Consider the following 21,539-nt stretch of genomic DNA (forward strand, 5'->3'; position numbering starts at 1 on the left):
GATTAGTGCAGCATAACTTATCAGTGTCAATTACCATCATTCAGCTGCCACTGTCAGAAACAATCAGACTTAAAAAATGACTTACACGATATATTATAAAATACATACGTGTTTTATTGATGAAGTTTACTGAACATAAAAAATGCTCCCCGTTCCTCTTTAAAATCACATGAGCAGTTGAGTTCCTGTTTGCTTTTTCATCTTTTTATGACAGTTTCTATTAGCTATGTGTAGAATTCCTGGCAGACCGTTGTGGAGGAAAGTGCATGGGTACGTGTGAGTGGGAGTGTTTTTGTGTGTTTTTGTTTCATGCAGGTTAGAGAGAAGGAGAGAGAAGAGTTTGCCCTTGCGAAACAATTGTGTACACATTAATGCTGCAGATGTCTAAGAGTCTCCCTGGGTTGCACTCTGGTGGGAACCATCATGGAGAGAGCTGTGGTGCAAATCACCCTCTTTGGGTTGCTACTGTGTTTGGTTACTACACTGCCAAATAAGGTAAGTTCATAAAACTAGACTGTAAGAAAAATGGGTCTAATAAATATATTTTTATATATATTTTTTCTTTTTAAAAAATTTCACAGTTAAAAGATCTTAGGAGATTTTTATGTCTCGGCATTGTGAACACATCAAAGTCTACCTTGATAAATATCAAAAGCACAGTTTAAAGGATTTGTATTTTCTGAGATATATTTGGGAATTGTACATAAATCTACTCTCATAGTCACAGTGTGGTGACTGTACTGTTTTCGTTTTAGGGTCAAAGACCACAGTTCACATGACATAATCAATGAGTCACTTACAAATAACAAGGATGGGGTGTTTCTGCAGTTAGACCAATGAGATTTCACAGACGCCACCAACCAGCATTTTGATTTGCACCATGATCTGATCACTGGTTAGCTAGTCATCAATCAAAACATCACTTAGGTCACTAGTATTTCACATGTTGCTCCTGCATTTCCTCAGGATGACTGGGACATCTACAGCTTTCACATCAACTCCACAGTGTCCAGTCGTTATGCTACCACAGTCATCACAAGCCGTGTGGCCAATCGTATGAACGAGTCAAAGGAAATAGAATTCCAAGTCCGGATCCCCAAGAACGCCTTCATCAGTAAATTCACAATGTGAGAGAACTAAGATCAATGCGTCGACATTTACATGGATCTATAAACATAGAATTATTAATAAAGGATCATAAATCATTGGATACTCAGAATCTAATGTACATAAACAAGCACTTTTCCTTTTTCAGGTTTATAGATGGCCAGGTGTATGATGGTGTTGTGAAAGCTAAGGAGGAAGCTGAGCAGCAGTACACTGAGGCTGTGTCCCGTGGGCAAAGTGCTGGACTTGTCAGGTACAGGGACCAATTTACTGCTTACAGGTGTTATATAGTTGTGGAAGAACAATTATGTAATTTCATGTTGCTTTTCTTTTACAAATTACTAATTAATTTCAAATCTATAGGTTTAATTGAACTACACTGAACTCATATTCATATTCACACTAAGGCCATGACCTGAGATTTAGGGTCACAAAAACCTGTCAGAACCTAGAAGTGGGTGGGACCAAGTGCCGTAGTGCCATGCTTATCCTTTCTGTTGCAGCTCTGTAGGGAGGACCTTGGAGGAATTTAAGACCTCTGTGACTGTGGCTGCTCACAAAAAGGTGACTTTTGAACTCACATATGAGGAACTGCTGAAACGCAGGCTTGGAAAGTATGAGCTGCAAATTCATGCTCGCCCCATGCAGCCTGTCAAAGACTTCAAGGTTTGTCCCTCCTGCAGTAATACTGTATATTCAGTGATCATCCAGATATAAACTGCAGATATAAACATCTAACTATATTTTTTTCTTAATGCCAGGTTGATGTGTACATTCATGAGAAAGCTGGCATCAATTTCATCGAGACTAAAGGTGGACTAAGCACCAAAGCCCTGGCTAATGCCATCACTAAAACACAGACTGAAACAGAGGTACGGCTGGAGCGATAACAAATTCTCATGTGTATTTGTAATATATATTTTACCTTAGTTTTTGTGACTTTTCAAGTTCAAGTTTGCAGGTGCAAATGTGGCTTTGTAGTTGGCATCTTCTAAGCAGTGAAACAGCTAGACCATCAAACTCCTCATCAGATTGTTAAAAGTCAACTAACTTAAGTCTAATTCAACATGACTGTTAACAATTATAACAAATTATCATGTCAAATTTTTTTTGCACTGCAAGGATCAGAATTTAGTTTTTTTTTACGTACATAGAGATGAAAGATGAAGACATCTTGTTTCAAATGCTCTTTATCATTTACATATAGTGTTACAGCAGTCCTGCAATGTTTAGAAGAAATAAACCATCATGAAGGCAAATTTTTCAGGACATAAAGGCAGATTTAACTGTTGACAGTTAGCTAGCTAGTTGTCTACCTGCTTCAACATACTAAGTATTAGATGGTTTAATTATAGCACCAGGCAAAACGGCCATGCAATCTGGGAAAATAATGTTCAGATCCGATCAGAAGATTTTTGGTGTCAGTTGTGGTGATAAACTGAGAACGTGCTGTTGGACAATGGTGGAGGATGTAAGGCGGAAGTCAGTGACCTTCCAGGTATGGTTGGTGGGGGTACTGGCAGGCCAGAAGGACTGAAGATTGGATGCTTGAAGCAAAAACCTAGGTGTGGGAAGGATTCAGAGAGGATATGGAGATGACGTGAGATGTGGTGGAGAGACAGGAGGAGACCCCTGTCATACAGAACCTCATTAGAGCCGCACAGCCAAAAAAGATCCACACAATTGACACTTTGACACTTTTCTATACTCTTTAACTTTAAAGTTTATCAGATTTGACAAAAGACAAACCATTAATCTTTCTGACCAACCAACCTACTTTCTACATTTCTTGTGTTTACAGGCTTGGGTATATTTCTATCCTACTGAAGCCCAGCAGAGAGCATGTGACAGCTGTGGAGAACAAGGCATGAATGGAGATCTGGTCGTTGTTTATGATGTCAACAGGGATGTTGCATCTGGAGACATCAAGGTACATTGAGTGTAATTTCCTGTTGATTTAAGATATAATGAACTGTTAGCATCACAAAAAATAATCTTCAGGAACTAAAAAATCCTTTTTCAAATTGATATTTTATCAACAATCTTGTCTAATCAGTCAAACTTCCTTTTTACTTTCCCAAGACATCATATGGGTACTTCGTTCATCACTTTGCACCATCTAGTCTTCCACGCATACCAAAGAATGTTGTCTTTGTTATTGATAGAAGTGGCTCCATGAAAGGCAGAAAAATAGAACAGGTATAGTACCTGAAGAAGGTGAGTTCGTTATAGAATCCAATAGGAGGCATTTTAGTTTTTAGTTTATCATCACTTTTACAACAACTTTATTAAACACATAAAACATTATATAGTGGTTTCTTCTTTGAGTAAAAGTCTTCATGTCTTAATGTTTTTATTATTATTATTATATTTATTTAGACCAGGATAGCATTAATCCATATCTTGAATGACCTGGCAGAAGATGACTACTTTGGTCTCATCACTTTTGATGGTAATATTTTTCACTGGAAGAGAGAACTTGTTCAGGCCAGCAAGACAAATGTGAATAGTGCCAAGAAGTTTGCACGGGGTATCAGAGATGGAGGATGTGAGTGGTTTTAAATAAAAACGGATAAACCCCAAATTATTTGCCAACTTTATGATATCAAACAAAACCCTCAACTTTTTCATGGAATAACATAATGTTCTTTCTTCATGATCTCATGCACAGAAACGTGTTCCCTGTGGATAAGACAGCACAGCACCTCTCATAGGAATCGTTAAAAGCCTCATTCACCAAACACAAGAAGCATCTATGTTACCATGCAGCTCAAATTTGGTCTCATTAGACTTTCTCAGTTCCAGACTGATTTAGTTTTTGGCAAGACAAAATTGTGTTTACCAAAGATTTAAGAGTAGTCTCTCTCTTTTACACTTTTGGTTCTGGTCATTTCCATGAAACAGTTAAAGGTTTGTTTAATTTCATAAAAGGGGCAAATATTTTTTTCTTGTCAACATTTAATAACTGGAATTGCAGGAATCCAACATATTTTTGTCTCACTTTAGACACTGACATTAATGAAGCAGTACTGGAAGGAGCACATATGCTGAATGCACATCCCAGAGAAGGTTCAGCATCTATTCTTATACTACTCACTGATGGAGACCCAACAACAGGTGATAACAAAACACACACATGCATAAATACTTCAAGAAATAAACATAGCTGATCTCAGCAACCTTAACAGGAAAGCATGGGTGGGCAGTCATTCTAACTTTACTACAGTAAAGTTCTTCTTCTTGTTGATCCATGGTACAATTCACAAATCCGTAGCTCAAAGCAGACATCATGTAAGCTGGAGAGGAGGTGGCGTTCCACTAATTGATGAATCTTGTCTAGCCTGGACAGATAGTTTAGATAGAAAAAAGCCCTCCGTAAAGCCAGAGCCACATATTACTCATCATTGATAGAGGCAAATAAGAACAACCCCAGGTTTCTTTTTATCACTGCATCGAGATGGACTTGTATGTACAACAGCGCTACATACAAGTGAGGTTTGGCTAATATGCCAAACCTCACTCTTGCTTTCATACCTTAGTGCGTTTGCTTTGGTCCGAATCAGTGGATTCGTTTTGGAGTGTTTTCCATTTGGTTCAGTTTCTTTTTACACTGAGAAAATTCCAAGCGAACTAAAATGAGTCACATCAAATCACGCGAGAACGTCCTCTGGGCTTATTGGTCAGATGTGTCTGCCGCGCAAACAGAAACACAGGGAAGTTGGTAATCTTACCCCCACACTAACCAGCCTGTGTGTTCTGTGTTCACACCAGACAAAAGGAATCGCACCAAGAGGTTAAACGAACTTGAGTTAGATTTATTCAATCTAAAGCCTGTATGTGTGAAAGCACCAGACTGCTTCTTCCACAAATCTCTTAGACCCCACCCTGAATAGACTGCTCAAAGATGTTTTGCCTTTGATCAGCACGTCCATATTAGGTCGGATCAATCTATCTTTACAGTTTATGTACCACAGGTTTTTAAGGTTGTTCTAGTCAAATCTTTGCTCAAAACACCTCTGCACTCAGGGGCTTTAGTAAATTATAGACCAATATCCAATCTGCCCTGTATTTCTAAAATTCTTGAAAAGGTAGTTGCAGAAGCAACATGACCACCTGCACAAGAATAACTTGTAAGATTTCCAGTCGGGATTTAGAGTACATTATAGTACAGAAACACCACTGGTAACAATCTTTTATAAGCATCAGACAATGGACTTCTCTCTTTACGTGTTTTGTTAGATCTTAGTGCTGCATTTGACAATATAGATCAAAACAGTTTATTACACAGACTGGAACAGCACTAGGCTGGTTTAAATCTCTTCTATCAGATAGACTCCAGTTTGTGCAAATTAGGTGCCTCCTATCCCAACGTGATGTTGAAAAACTAGTCCAACTCTCCTCTTTTCCCTCAACCCAACCATTTGAGGCTAATGGCCACCCACCCTGAGTAATGTCTTAAACCCTACACTGTAAAGTGCCTTGAGATGACCTCTGTTGGGATTTAGCGATATACAAATTGAATTGAATTGGTGTACACGCTGTGACATCTATTACTGTTTAATGGTTTAAATGTACTGTGGGAATTTGAGTGTAACTTTTCTGGTCTTAAAACACATTTCTTGTTTCATTGCAGGGGAGACAAATCTTGAAAGGATACACTCAAATGTAAGAAGAGCCATTGCAGACAAATTCCCACTCTACTGTCTTGGTTTTGGTTTCGATGTCAGTTTTGAGTTTCTTGAGAAGATGTCACTGCAGAACAATGGTGTGGCACGACGAATTTATGAGGACTCTGATGCAGATTTACAGCTCAAGGTATTTTTATTGGCTTCCACTTCCCTCATTCATTTTCTTAGATAAAACTGGGCATTGTTAGCTGTGGAAGATTAAACATTTTCATATTGCCTATACTGTACATCAACAGGGTTTCTATGAAGAGGTGGCCACTCCTCTGTTAACAAATGTGACAATGATGTACACAGGAGGGACCAATCTAACTCAGACTCACTTCAGTCAGTATTATAATGGCTCAGAGATTGTGGTGGCTGGTCAGATCACTGACAATGACATTGAAACCTTCACCCCAGAAGTTGTTGCAGTTTCGGTAAGAATGGAGCTACATCACCTACTATAATACAAATAATCTGAAATTATCTATAAAGTGTGTGTGAAATGGATATTTAACAATGAATATGGACTGACAGGGGACTCAAAGGCTGAGGTTTTTTAACAAAAATGCCACTGTGGAATCAACTGGAACAGTGACTGATAGACGCATCCAGAGAGTTTGGGCCTACCTCACAGTCAAACAGCTACTGGAAAAAGAGTGAGTGTGCTCTTGAGATAGTCAAATTATTGAATGAATAAATGCAATCCATAATTCTGCCTAATTGCTGTGTCTGTACAATTTCTGTACTTAGCGCTTTTATGTTTGACTGACTACGATTACAACACTACAGCAGTAGCACATTTGGGTATGCCCAACATGTGCACCCGCCCAGTGCGGTATGGTAAAGCAAAAGAAATTTCAACACAGTAGTGATTATTTTCCTACCTAGTACCTTAAGGTTAAATAAAATTTACAGTATATTGCTAAATGAAATGTAAAATTTATTTTTAAAAACAGTTAATTAACGGAAAGCCTCGATACTTCAGTAGATGCTGATCATTTTTTTAAGTTTCTCTCGAGTCGGCTTGTATGGCCACGCAGACAGACAGTAGACTCAGGTTGATAGCTTGTCGATAGTACATCTTTTGATTCTTGCTGCCCGTGGACAGTCGCTTGGTTAAGGTAGTTGCACCACTTTTAGTGCCTGTTAGTGGTGTTTTTATTTAAACATTTTTAATGTCTCTTTTGAATCAGGTACAACAACAACATACACACGAATTGGTTGGTATTATTTACTGTGAAAGATTAAATAAGCTTTGTGTAGCTGTCAGCTTTATATTTACTAATGAATAATAAATGCAATATTCTGAATTCCACTTTATACAATCAGAATTTATACCATAGCCATAATTCATTCATTCAAATAAATATAATTTTCTAGACAAGTTGATGATTTTTTTTTATTGCTTATAATGTTTTATTCTAAAATTTGTGATTTGTTAAGTAAATGTTTAAATGACAAAAATACAGTGCATGATTGTACATGCAATATTAGATAGGAAAATCTAGCCCTAGTTTGTGGTGTATAAAAGTGGTTACCATTAGTTTTTCCGAGAGATAATCAACTGCAATGTTGGAAATAAAATCCAGATAGATCAGTTAAAAACATGTATTCATCTGTCATGGTATTTCATATCCTGAGTTGTGACTCTTTTTCTAAGTCAAACCCATCTTTGAACATTCTTTAAATGCCACCAGAACATCAGTAGTTTTAAAACATTGCTGATGTAACCAAATGTATTCTACTACAGGAAGGATACATACTGGGCCACAGCTCCCAGGGATAGTTAGTTTTAAAATATAAATAACTGGATCATACTTTACTTCCATGACAACTGAAATGGTTTAAACATGTTCCCAAATTCTGTGACACAGGCTGCAGCTATCTGGACCTGAAAAAGCCAGAATGAAGAAAGAGGCCTTGGAGCTGTCACTGAAGTACAGCTTTGTGACCCCATTCACCTCTATGGTGGTCACTAAGCCACCCGGAGAAAACACAGATGTGCTCCATAAACCAAAGGAAGGAGAAAAGCACCATTACAAACGTGAGCAAAACATCACCTTTTTAGTTTTCATTGACCAGATGCAGTATAGGCAAGGTATGACAAAGCGCTATGAGGTTGGTTTGGTTGTTCTCAAGAAAGACACGAAAGATCTGAATTTCTTTTGTGTTTTAGGAACATCATATTTAGGTACATCATATTTGTTAATACTCTTGACTCAGATGAAGATAAGATAGGACAAATTATTGCAGAAAACCATGAATTTCCAAAAAATCTACTTTCCATAAACTGATCAGGAAGACAGCAAGCAATTTATAACTTAGTATTCAAATAGTAGAAAGTAGATCAAGTCAATATAATCTTAATCTTTTTCTTTTTACAGCAATTATTCCACTGAGTCCAGGTATGACACATTTGCAATGTTGTGATGTGACACACCAAACCGCATTCTTGAATTACTGATGTCTTTTCACAGTTGTATGCAGTGCAATTGTGTGTCATTTAATTCATATAACAAAACGAACATTAAAATAACAGTGGAAAGGGGGTTTCTCCTTAAAACATATTTGAGAGAGTAACCTCCTAGCTAATTTAGAAATGTAATGAAATAGTAAAATAATTCTTAATTTAATGTTTGTTTGTTTTTTAACAGCACACATGCCACAGAGACCAGGTAGGATATAAAAAAATAGTCTGTCCTCATATGAAATGAATCAATTGTCTTATACACTGCTCAAAAATAATTTAAAGGAACACTTTGAAAACACATACAATCTAAATAGGGAGAAAAATCAGGCAGGATATTTAAACTGATATTAACTGGGTAATGTGTTAAAAATAAACAAATAAATGCAAATGAAAATGATCTACCTTTAGAGGACTAAATTCAAAGACAACCTGAGAATCGAAGTGAAAAATAATGTCCCAGGTTAGTGGTATTTTGCCGGTCATTGGTATCAATTCCTCCATCCTCTTGTATGTCTGCATACTCGCAACATGAGATCGGGCATTGTAGTGCACCGGGGGAACCCAGGACCCACCACACCAGCATAGCGTCTGACAATGTCCAAGGAATTTAGCCCAATACCCAATGGCACTCAGGGCGCAGTTTTCTAACCTGTAGAGGTCTGTATGTCTCTCCATTAACATACTTACCCAGATCATCACTGACCCAACACCAAACCGGTCATACTGAACAATGTTACAGGCCGCATAACATAATAGATGGAAGAACTGACAGGTGACAAGTAAGACGAGAGGTGGGGGGCTTGCCGTTCTGCTTAACAACTGGTGGTGCCATCTGGTCACGTAACTGTGAAAGAGCATGTCTGTGGCAGTGACATTGAACTGCTGGCTGTAGGACTCCATCTATATTACTTGATCATAGAGTTTTCTCACTCCATCTTTCCTGGTTTTGGTTCTCTTTCTGTCTGTTTTGAGAAAAACTGTAATGAGGCAAAACAATTTCTCACTGTGATTAATAACATTTCTTTGAACTTGAATCTTGAAAATAACTTTCTCCACAGCTTCTCCAGACCCTTTCATAATAGTAACACTGAACTAGGCCAAATGGAAAACTAGTGAATAAACCATCAGAGTGTCAAACATGTCAGTGGCCTCCACTTGTAAAACCCTTCTTTGGTTGTCAACTTATTGTTGCCCCTCTAATTGACCTGTTATTAACACCAATGCAACAGAAACTGGTTAACAAACCCTTCTGCTAGTTATCTGACAAGATCAATATTCCATGCGTAAACTGATTTGATGCTATACTCTGATTAAAAAGTGTTTCTTTATTTTTCATGAGCAGTGTATTTACCACCTCTCTCAGATATCTTAATAATCCTCAAAAATCTACTTTCCATAAACTGAACAGGAAGACAGCAAGCAATTTATAACTTAGTATTCAAATAGTAGAAAGTAGATCAAGTCAATATAATCTTAATCTTTTTCTTTTTACAGCAATTATTCCACTGAGTCCAGGTATGACACATTTGCAATGTTGTGATGTGACACACCAAACCGCATTCTTGAATTACTGATGTCTTTTCACAGTTGTATGCAGTGCAATTGTGTGTCATTTAATTCATATAACAAAACGAACATTAAAATAACAGTGGAAAGGGGGTTTCTCCTTAAAACATATTTGAGAGAGTAACCTCCTAGCTAATTTAGAAATGTAATGTAATAGTAAAATAATTCTTAATTTAATGTTTGTTTGTTTTTTAACAGCACACATGCCACAGAGACCAGGTAGGATATAAAAAAATAGTCTGTCCTCATATGAAATGAATCAATTGTCTTATGCACTGCTCAAAAATAATTTAAAGGAACACTTTGAAAACACATACAATCTAAATAGGGAGAAAAATCAGGCAGGATATTTAAACTGATATTAACTGGGTAATGTGTTAAAAATAAACAAATGAATGCAAATGAAAATGATCTACCTTTAGAGGACTAAATTCAAAGACAACCTGAGAATCGAAGTGAAAAATAATGTCCCAGGTTAGTGGTATTTTGCCGGTCATTGGTATCAATTCCTCCATCCTCTTGTATGTCTGCATACTCGCAACATGAGATCGGGCATTGTAGTGCACCGGGGGAACCCAGGACCCACCACACCAGCATAGCGTCTGACAATGTCCAAGGAATTTAGCCCAATACCCAATGGCACTCAGGGCGCAGTTTTCTAACCTGTAGAGGTCTGTATGTCTCTCCATTAACATACTTACCCAGATCATCACTGACCCAACACCAAACCGGTCATACTGAACAATGTTACAGGCCGCATAACATAATAGATGGAAGAACTGACAGGTGACAAGTAAGACGAGAGGTGGGGGGCTTGCCGTTCTGCTTAACAACTGGTGGTGCCATCTGGTCACGTAACTGTGAAAGAGCATGTCTGTGGCAGTGACATTGAACTGCTGGCTGTAGGACTCCATCTATATTACTTGATCATAGAGTTTTCTCACTCCATCTTTCCTGGTTTTGGTTCTCTTTCTGTCTGTTTTGAGAAAAACTGTAATGAGGCAAAACAATTTCTCACTGTGATTAATAACATTTCTTTGAACTTGAATCTTGAAAATAACTTTCTCCACAGCTTCTCCAGACCCTTTCATAATAGTAACATTGAACTAGGCCAAATGGAAAACTAGTGAATAAACCATCAGAGTGTCAAACATGTCAGTGGCCTCCACTTGTAAAACCCTTCTTTGGTTGTCAACTTATTGTTGCCCCTCTAATTGACCTGTTATTAACACCAATGCAACAGAAACTGGTTAACAAACCCTTCTGCTAGTTATCTGACAAGATCAATATTCCATGCGTAAACTGATTTGATGCTATACTCTGATTAAAAAGTGTTTCTTTATTTTTCATGAGCAGTGTATTTACCACCTCTCTCAGATATCTTAATAATCCTCAAAAAATCTACTTTCCATAAACTGAACAGGAAGACAGCAAGCAATTTATAACTTAGTATTCAAATAGTAGAAAGTAGATCAAGTCAATATAATCTTAATCTTTTTCTTTTTACAGCAATTATTCCACTGAGTCCAGGTATGACACATTTGCAATGTTGTGATGTGACACACCAAACCGCATTCTTGAATTACTGATGTCTTTTCACAGTTGTATGCAGTGCAATTGTGTGTCATTTAATTCATATAACAAAACGAACATTAAATAACAGTGGAAAGGGGGTTTCTCCTTAAAACATATTTGAGAGAGTAACCTCCTAGCTAATTTAGAAATGTAATGTAATAGTAAAATAATTCTTAATTTAATGTTTGTTTGTTTTTTAACAGCACACATGCCACAGAGACCAGGTAGGATATAAAAAAATAGTCTGTCCTCATATGAAATGAATCAATTGTCTTATGCACTGCTCAAAAATAATTTAAAGGAACACTTTGAAAACACATACAATCTAAATAGGGAGAAAAATCAGGCAGGATATTTAAACTGATATTAACTGGGTAATGTGTTAAAAATAAACAAATGAATGCAAATGAAAATGATCTACCTTTAGAGGACTAAATTCAAAGACAACCTGAGAATCGAAGTGAAAAATAATGTCCCAGGTTAGTGGTATTTTGCCGGTCATTGGTATCAATTCCTCCATCCTCTTGTATGTCTGCATACTCGCAACATGAGATCGGGCATTGTAGTGCACCGGGGGAACCCAGGACCCACCACACCAGCATAGCGTCTGACAATGTCCAAGGAATTTAGCCCAATACCCAATGGCACTCAGGGCGCAGTTTTCTAACCTGTAGAGGTCTGTATGTCTCTCCATTAACATACTTACCCAGATCATCACTGACCCAACACCAAACCGGTCATACTGAACAATGTTACAGGCCGCATAACATAATAGATGGAAGAACTGACAGGTGACAAGTAAGACGAGAGGTGGGGGGCTTGCCGTTCTGCTTAACAACTGGTGGTGCCATCTGGTCACGTAACTGTGAAAGAGCATGTCTGTGGCAGTGACATTGAACTGCTGGCTGTAGGACTCCATCTATATTACTTGATCATAGAGTTTTCTCACTCCATCTTTCCTGGTTTTGGTTCTCTTTCTGTCTGTTTTGAGAAAAACTGTAATGAGGCAAAACAATTTCTCACTGTGATTAATAACATTTCTTTGAACTTGAATCTTGAAAATAACTTTCTCCACAGCTTCTCCAGACCCTTTCATAATAGTAACACTGAACTAGGCCAAATGGAAAACTAGTGAATAAACCATCAGAGTGTCAAACATGTCAGTGGCCTCCACTTGTAAAACCCTTCTTTGGTTGTCAACTTATTGTTGCCCCTCTAATTGACCTGTTATTAACACCAATGCAACAGAAACTGGTTAACAAACCCTTCTGCTAGTTATCTGACAAGATCAATATTCCATGCGTAAACTGATTTGATGCTATACTCTGATTAAAAAGTGTTTCTTTATTTTTCATGAGCAGTGTATTTACCACCTCTCTCAGATATCTTAATAATCCTCAAAAAATCTACTTTCCATAAACTGAACAGGAAGACAGCAAGCAATTTATAACTTAGTATTCAAATAGTAGAAAGTAGATCAAGTCAATATAATCTTAATCTTTTTCTTTTTACAGCAATTATTCCACTGAGTCCAGGTATGACACATTTGCAATGTTGTGATGTGACACACCAAACCGCATTCTTGAATTACTGATGTCTTTTCACAGTTGTATGCAGTGCAATTGTGTGTCATTTAATTCATATAACAAAACGAACATTAAAATAACAGTGGAAAGGGGGTTTCTCCTTAAAACATATTTGAGAGAGTAACCTCCTAGCTAATTTAGAAATGTAATGTAATAGTAAAATAATTCTTAATTTAATGTTTGTTTGTTTTTTAACAGCACACATGCCACAGAGACCAGGTAGGATATAAAAAAATAGTCTGTCCTCATATGAAATGAATCAATTGTCTTATGCACTGCTCAAAAATAATTTAAAGGAACACTTTGAAACACATACAATCTAAATAGGGAGAAAAATCAGGCAGGATATTTAAACTGATATTAACTGGGTAATGTGTTAAAATAAACAAATAAATGCAAATGAAAATGATCTACCTTTAGAGGACTAAATTCAAAGACAACCTGAGAATCGAAGTGAAAAATAATGTCCCAGGTTAGTGGTATTTTGCCGGTCATTGGTATCAATTCCTCCATCCTCTTGTATGTCTGCATACTCGCAACATGAGATCGGGCATTGTAGTGCACCGGGGGAACCCAGGACCCACCACACCAGCATAGCGTCTGACAATGTCCAAGGAATTTAGCCCAATACCCAATGGCACTCAGGGCGCAGTTTTCTAACCTGTAGAGGTCTGTATGTCTCTCCATTAACATACTTACCCAGATCATCACTGACCCAACACCAAACCGGTCATACTGAACAATGTTACAGGCCGCATAACATAATAGATGGAAGAACTGACAGGTGACAAGTAAGACGAGAGGTGGGGGGCTTGCCGTTCTGCTTAACAACTGGTGGTGCCATCTGGTCACGTAACTGTGAAAGAGCATGTCTGTGGCAGTGACATTGAACTGCTGGCTGTAGGACTCCATCTATATTACTTGATCATAGAGTTTTCTCACTCCATCTTTCCTGGTTTTGGTTCTCTTTCTGTCTGTTTTGAGAAAAACTGTAATGAGGCAAAACAATTTCTCACTGTGATTAATAACATTTCTTTGAACTTGAATCTTGAAAATAACTTTCTCCACAGCTTCTCCAGACCCTTTCATAATAGTAACACTGAACTAGGCCAAATGGAAAACTAGTGAATAAACCATCAGAGTGTCAAACATGTCAGTGGCCTCCACTTGTAAAACCCTTCTTTGGTTGTCAACTTATTGTTGCCCCTCTAATTGACCTGTTATTAACACCAATGCAACAGAAACTGGTTAACAAACCCTTCTGCTAGTTATCTGACAAGATCAATATTCCATGCGTAAACTGATTTGATGCTATACTCTGATTAAAAAGTGTTTCTTTATTTTTCATGAGCAGTGTATTTACCACCTCTCTCAGATATCTTAATAATCCTCAAAAAATCTACTTTCCATAAACTGAACAGGAAGACAGCAAGCAATTTATAACTTAGTATTCAAATAGTAGAAAGTAGATCAAGTCAATATAATCTTAATCTTTTTCTTTTTACAGCAATTATTCCACTGAGTCCAGGTATGACACATTTGCAATGTTGTGATGTGACACACCAAACCGCATTCTTGAATTACTGATGTCTTTTCACAGTTGTATGCAGTGCAATTGTGTGTCATTTAATTCATATAACAAAACGAACATTAAAATAACAGTGGAAAGGGGGTTTCTCCTTAAAACATATTTGAGAGAGTAACCTCCTAGCTAATTTAGAAATGTAATGTAATAGTAAAATAATTCTTAATTTAATGTTTGTTTGTTTTTTAACAGCACACATGCCACAGAGACCAGGTAGGATATAAAAAAATAGTCTGTCCTCATATGAAATGAATCAATTGTCTTATGCACTGCTCAAAAATAATTTAAAGGAACACTTTGAAAACACATACAATCTAAATAGGGAGAAAAATCAGGCAGGATATTTAAACTGATATTAACTGGGTAATGTGTTAAAAATAAACAAATGAATGCAAATGAAAATGATCTACCTTTAGAGGACTAAATTCAAAGACAACCTGAGAATCGAAGTGAAAAATAATGTCCCAGGTTAGTGGTATTTTGCCGGTCATTGGTATCAATTCCTCCATCCTCTTGTATGTCTGCATACTCGCAACATGAGATCGGGCATTGTAGTGCACCGGGGGAACCCAGGACCCACCACACCAGCATAGCGTCTGACAATGTCCAAGGAATTTAGCCCAATACCCAATGGCACTCAGGGCGCAGTTTTCTAACCTGTAGAGGTCTGTATGTCTCTCCATTAACATACTTACCCAGATCATCACTGACCCAACACCAAACCGGTCATACTGAACAATGTTACAGGCCGCATAACATAATAGATGGAAGAACTGACAGGTGACAAGTAAGACGAGAGGTGGGGGGCTTGCCGTTCTGCTTAACAACTGGTGGTGCCATCTGGTCACGTAACTGTGAAAGAGCATGTCTGTGGCAGTGACATTGAACTGCTGGCTGTAGGACTCCATCTATATTACTTGATCATAGAGTTTTCTCACTCCATCTTTCCTGGTTTTGGTTCTCTTTCTGTCTGTTTTGAGAAAAACTGTAATGAGGCAAAACAATTTCTCACTGTGATTAATAACATTTCTTTGAACTTGAATCTTGAAAATAACTTTCTCCACAGCTTCTCCAGACCCTAGTGTCAAACATGTCAGTGGCCTCCACTTGTAAAACCCTTCTTTGGTTGTCAACTTATTGTTGCCCCTCTAATTGACCTGTTATTAACACCAATGCAACAGAAACTGGTTAACAAACCCTTCTGCTAGTTATCTGACAAGATCAATATTCCATGCGTAAACTGATTTGATGCTATACTCTGATTAAAAAGTGTTTCTTTATTTTTCATGAGCAGTGTATTTACCACCTCTCTCAGATATCTTAATAATCCTCAAATATACAAAGCATTCACTAGAAAGATACTTTGAATCTTTTCAGTACAACTATATACATTATTTATCAAACATTAACACTGTTATTCATGATATTAATATTTTGTTGTTTTTTTCATACCTTTAAAAATGAGCTTAAATCCAAACATGTTTCAGATAAACATGTATCAGTACCAAGGATTCCATAAAAATATGTAAAATTTAAATTAAATTGCTGTATGTATAATTTGAGCTTGCTATCTTTTTGACATCAACAGGGCAATCTCATCGCAGAAAAGAAATATGTAAGAAACTGCACTATTCAGATATGAGAAGTTATAAAATGTTTTATAGCTTTATTTACTTATTTAGAATAAAAATTGTACTAAAATCATTGTTAACTCTTAATCAGCATTAATACAAAAATGTGTATATTGTGTTTACTTTTTCTCTCAACAGCTAGAATTCATACAGGTCATTCACCTGTTTTGGGTATGACAAATACTCTCTACAATATTCTATAGCAAAATTTTTACCTTAAAGCAACCTGTTGATATTTTCTGTGTCATGTATTATTCAATACAATACAATTACAATACAACATTTGGTGTAATAAATGTTATTACTAATACTGTTAGACTTGATAAAATATATATATTTTTATTTTATGAACAATTTCTTTCAACAGCTAGACCTCGTGCTCCTTATCCTGGTATGAAAAATACTCTCTACAATATTTTTTACGACATTTTTACCTTAAACCAGCCTGTTGATATTTTCTGTGTGATGTTTTTAATCAGTACAAAACAAATACAATACAACATTCGGTGTCATAAATGCTATTACTAATACTGTTAGACTTGATAATATATATATATAATTTTATTTTATGAACATCTTCTCTCAACTGCAGGAGTTCAGGCTCCTTATTCTGATACAGGTATGAGAAATACTCTCTACAATATTAGAGATTATTTTAAAAGTGTGGTCAAGACAAGATTACTCAACAACATTTGTAAGAAGATTGTAACAATTACTGTTTTATACATGTTCACACATTTATTTACAAGACTGTTAAAGCGACTACAAGTCATTACTTTTTTGGACTAATTCACTCAAAATTGCTTTGATTTTCTCCAAATTGATCTTTACATACAGACCAGATTCACCTCTGTACTTTTGCAGTATTCAAAACTCTGCAGTTTTGGAAACTATTTACATAAAATCAGCATTATTCATAAGCACCTACTTTGATTAGTAATGTCCCAAATGCACTCCCAGCCATTGGGAATACAGTAAATCAAATAATGCACATTTTCTTACACATTCTCCCTCTTATGAAAATTATATATATATAAAGAGATGTTGAATCATTACAATTATTATTATTGCTAAAATATCAGATTTTATCTAAAATGTTAAATGAATATAAATCTAAAAGAAAAATGCAAATAAAATTGTAAATTTTTACCAACATCCTAGTATGTTCTTACCTAAACACATTTGTTAAGGTGCAAGCTAAAACATTAGTGTTACTACCATGTAGTTAGTAGATAAACTAGCAATTGCATCTTCATTTATATGTTATAAACCTTTTCTTTTCAGCTGGCTTTCCTGGTGGCAGTCATGGAGGTATGACATAAGTGCACAGTTCTGATTTAGTTACACAATCTCATAGAAATATTATTTCTGTAATACATGCTAGATGATAAGAGTTTATTTCTAAAATTTTACTTGCATTTGTTTTTCAATTCATCATTCTCTCGACCCAGATTTCTATCTTCTACATAGAATACATCAAGTTTTAGCAGGTAAATACATTTTTTAAATGTTATAAATATGGCAAGAATCATTTAACTAATAAGAACACATTTCTCCCAAGACTGAACCTTGCAAAAAGAACAACCTGTGAGCAGACAAAGGCACAGGATTCCTAAACTGCTGCCTGGTCCATAACAGATCACCTTAATCGATTGCAATGACATAGCTCATGCTGTGCCTTGTTAACACCCCTAAGTAACCTCTGTGGAAACCTGCTACAATTCTTCATTTCCTGGCCAGGTGCAGTGGACTACTGACCATGTTAGGATAATATTGATAATGATAATGAAATACTTTACTGAACCCCTTGGAGAAATTGTGGTTGGACAGCTGCCAGACAATACATGTAGGTACTACTATGGGGTTTGTCCAGGGACATCTCAGCAAATAGCCAGGAGGAACCACTCACCTTGGGGTTTGTAGACGACTGCTCATCCACCTGAGCTACTGCCGCCCCAAAAAAGAATGTAGTTTTTATTAGATGGAAGTTAGACTTTGCAGAGCATAGACCTTAACATATAGATGGATAAAGATAGCTGTGCTCGGAAAAAAGGTCCATTAATTAAGATTAGTGAAAGTCAGGGTAATAATTTCCAGAAAGGACACAGCAGTAAAGTATACATTTATAAACATGTCCAGTGGTTTAAGGTTATGGATGTAAACTGCTGACTGGTCCTTAACAGGACACCTTAATCGATGCCTTAATAGTGCCTTGTTAACACATGTAGACATTATGGTGGATGTCATAATTAGTTGCATGGCCTAAAATGATTTCTGTTCTGCTCTATTGTTCATCTTTATCACCACAGATAATACTGTACCAATAGAAGTAGAAACTGATAGTTTAGTATTTTACAGCTCTCTTACCATTACTTTAGGAACTATAATGATATTATTTAATTATTTATTATTAACATTATGTTTTGAAGATGAGGTTAGTTGAATATCTGCTAATCCAGTATCTTTGGAAGGTTTCTGATGTACATGTTTATAACTGCCATTTTTATTTATTTAGGAAATTTAGAAAAGGATCAAGTTCAGCATGCCAAAGAACCTGCTGGTACAGAATTACATAAATTCATTAACATGTAAAAATATAATTTGCCCTTGAACTATTATATACAGTAGCTTGAAGGATTCTTTGAACTGATACTACTGACAAGAAATGTGTCTTTGATTGTAGACATAAAGGTATAAAAACATTATATTTTCAGAACAAGTTTTGATCTACTTTGTCACCATGTTTCAATCTGTTTGTCTCTGTTTGTCTAGTTTCAGTTTTCCACAGGATTTTGCTTAAAGCTGAGAATCAGTCTCTTCCGCTGTGCTTTGATGTACCTGGAAACACTTATATTAAATTATTTCACCATCCCAGTGACGGTCAGTAATGTTGCTTCTGTGTGCCACTGTTTATCCACTCGTGATTTTTTCTATCATATTTAACAAAACACTATTATTTTGCCTTTTTGTTTTAGAAACTTTCTATTGTTCTTTTTTTTACTAATAATCATTGCATTATATCATGTATAACCTAGTTTTCGGTGTGGTGTTGAGGTACATCTGTTTTATTTTGTACTAGAGCTATCTGTGAACGGTCTTCTTGACTCAGTAGCAAACAGAGGCTTCAAAATAATTGGCATCCACTTCAAAAATAACCAGTACATTGAGATTGTCACCAATGGCATCAATGTACAAGCAGGACAAGGAGTTACACGCAACCCTGGACAGGACCTTGTCACAGCTGAGTAAGTAAGCAGTCAGAGTGATTCTTTAAGGCATAGTTATATATTGTGCTCTTTTTTTTTTTTTATTTCTTTTCATAGATTTCTACTCCACTCACATTCTCATTCTCTAGACTGTGTTTATTCAACATCTTCTTCGTTGCCCTTTTACCTTTGTTCCACCTGCCATGTTCAAACAAACTACATTTATTTACTTTATTATACTTAACTGGTGCATAGAGTTTGAGATGTAAGAATATCTGAGCCAAGATAAGTGAAATGACCTGTGTGGGTGTGTAAAGACATTTAAAAGCGTCTAACAGAGATGACGAAAATGTGCATATTTCTTTCCAGTATAACAGTGTTTGGGCGGGACAAGGAATTTGATGTTGCAGTTGGAGACACACGCATGGTCATCCTAGTTCACGAGAAGGATGGTAACAAATTCCTCTGGCCGGTTTTAAGGCAGCGGCCATCGGACGACAGAGTTGATGGAATTTTAGGTGGGTGAAAAGGCTGATTACGTTTGCATAAAATAAATCATATAAAATATTTTGTGTGTATCATTGCTTTATTGTTTGTTCTCTTTGAGTCCAGCTCTAAAGGCAGCAGTTTATGAGGAGGTGCAGCAAAGTCCCTCAACAAAACTTAAGATCAGAGACCAAGAGATTGATGTGACCAGGTACATTTTGTCTTGTAAAATTCGTTGATAAGGAGCAATTTGAAGGTGCTATACTTATTATTAGTCTGTTAGACAAACATAGAGTACAGTATATGACTTTCTGTGATTCTGTTGTAGATCCAGTGCTGTTGACTACAGTATTTCCATTCCCCCGACACTGGACTGCTGGTTCATGTCTGCTGAGTCTGCCCTGCAGAGACGCCTGGATGATTTTACTGCTGCACAACTTTAAGTGTTACCCATGTATAGTCACATGAAAAGTTGTCATTTCAAATAAAAAAACTAATCAAGCATTGATTCACCATAGACAAAGACCTTTGACCGTTTACTGACAAGTAAATAAAAGTAGAAAATTAAACCAAAGGTGAAAGCAGTTTGATTACATGTGGCACATTTTATCAACTGAGCCTAACCTTGTTAAATGTTTTTTTTAATAATATATTTTAAAGTCTAATCAAATGTACCCAATGTTGTTAATTTAAAATGTTGACCCAAAGATACAGATAAATAAAAGCATGATGAAGGGAAAAAATGTTGACTCTTCATATCCTACTGGCAATACTTTAGTGTAAAAACATGGAAATACCAAAGCACTTGACTGTACAAGTAAATCATTACTTTAATTTATCTGTGTGAAGCAAGATTTTATGACACGTAGGGTAAGAACATTTAATTCTTGGGTAACCTGCACTTCCCCATCCCAACAAGCAGGTAAAAATCAATACACATTTATTTTAACACTGAAATAGTCAAATATTTCAAGTTGAACATTTAGTGTACAGATGTTTCAAGATGAGATATACTTTACCTGTCTCCCCGGGGAAATTTGTCCTGTTGAGGAAAGGCAGAAATAAGCAAGAGCAGGAAATAGATAAACTTGTTTCACTTACTGTCTGAGACAAGAATTAAAATACATAAAGTTGGAAAACTCATTCAGAAGTAACACGCATTAGTATGCATTTGAAATTGCACTTATATATTCCTATAAAAATGTTAATTAACCCAGCACCAACTTAAAATCAGAACCAAACAAAACCCCTGGCTTACCTTCTTACCTTTGCAGTGTTACGATTAGTGCAGCATAACTTATCAGTGTCAATTACAATAATTCAGCTGCCACTGTCAGAAACAATCAGACTTACAAAAATGACTTAAACCATACAATATAAAATACATACGTATTTCATTCATGGACTGTACTGAACATAAAAAAACACTCCCGGTGTTGCTCTCTAAAATCACATGAGCAGTTGCACTCAGTAAATGTTTTTGTGTGTTTTTCAGCTTTTTGTGACGGTTTCTATTAGCTATGTGTAGGATTCCTGGCAGACCGTTGTGGAGGAAAGTGCATGGGTACATTTGTCAGTGGGAGTGTTTTTGTATGTTTTTGCTTTAAGCAGGTTAGAGAGGAGGAGACAAAAGAGTTTGACCTCATGAAAAAAATTG

The 21,539-nt window shown here is 36.4% G+C and overlaps 1 protein-coding gene across 3 annotated transcripts; it reads left to right on the top strand.

The window, feature by feature from the left end:
* The first annotated feature begins 345 nt into the window (after positions 1-345).
* LOC113153548 (inter-alpha-trypsin inhibitor heavy chain H3-like) lies at positions 346-20,617 on the top strand. Of its 3 annotated transcripts, XM_026347231.1 has the most exons (35): positions 346-495; positions 967-1,127; positions 1,256-1,360; positions 1,611-1,773; positions 1,869-1,979; positions 2,909-3,037; positions 3,190-3,306; positions 3,487-3,655; positions 4,114-4,224; positions 5,741-5,922; positions 6,032-6,211; positions 6,312-6,433; positions 7,652-7,821; positions 8,162-8,182; positions 8,432-8,452; positions 9,742-9,762; positions 10,012-10,032; positions 11,323-11,343; positions 11,592-11,612; positions 12,903-12,923; positions 13,173-13,193; positions 14,482-14,502; positions 14,752-14,772; positions 16,148-16,174; positions 16,329-16,361; positions 16,558-16,581; positions 16,783-16,809; positions 17,475-17,501; positions 17,642-17,680; positions 18,706-18,750; positions 18,963-19,070; positions 19,270-19,435; positions 19,766-19,914; positions 20,009-20,093; positions 20,211-20,617. In XM_026347231.1, exons 1-35 carry the CDS (start codon positions 424-426, stop codon positions 20,323-20,325), a joined length of 2,847 nt encoding a protein of 948 aa, XP_026203016.1. In that variant the 5' UTR covers positions 346-423; the 3' UTR covers positions 20,326-20,617. The 3 variants fall into 3 exon arrangements, with proteins under 3 accessions (XP_026203016.1, XP_026203017.1, XP_026203018.1); XM_026347232.1 differs by lacking the exon at positions 18,706-18,750; XM_026347233.1 differs by lacking the exons at positions 11,592-11,612; positions 12,903-12,923; positions 13,173-13,193; positions 14,482-14,502.
* The last annotated feature ends 922 nt before the right edge of the window (positions 20,618-21,539 follow it).

Source organism: Anabas testudineus, chromosome 5 (assembly GCF_900324465.2).
Source record: "Anabas testudineus chromosome 5, fAnaTes1.2, whole genome shotgun sequence".
Classification (NCBI taxonomy): Eukaryota; Metazoa; Chordata; class Actinopteri; order Anabantiformes; family Anabantidae; genus Anabas; species Anabas testudineus.

Bases quoted from the DNA above. Each gene is read 5' to 3' on its own strand.
- LOC113153548 (XM_026347231.1), top strand. From the start codon at position 424: ATGGAGAGAGCTGTGGTGCAAATCACCCTCTTTGGGTTGCTACTGTGT. The intron at 1,128-1,255 runs GTGAGAGAACTA...TTCCTTTTTCAG, and splicing joins TTCATCAGTAAATTCACAAT to GTTTATAGATGGCCAGGTGT. The intron at 14,503-14,751 runs GTATGACACATT...GTTTTTTAACAG, and splicing joins AATTATTCCACTGAGTCCAG to CACACATGCCACAGAGACCA.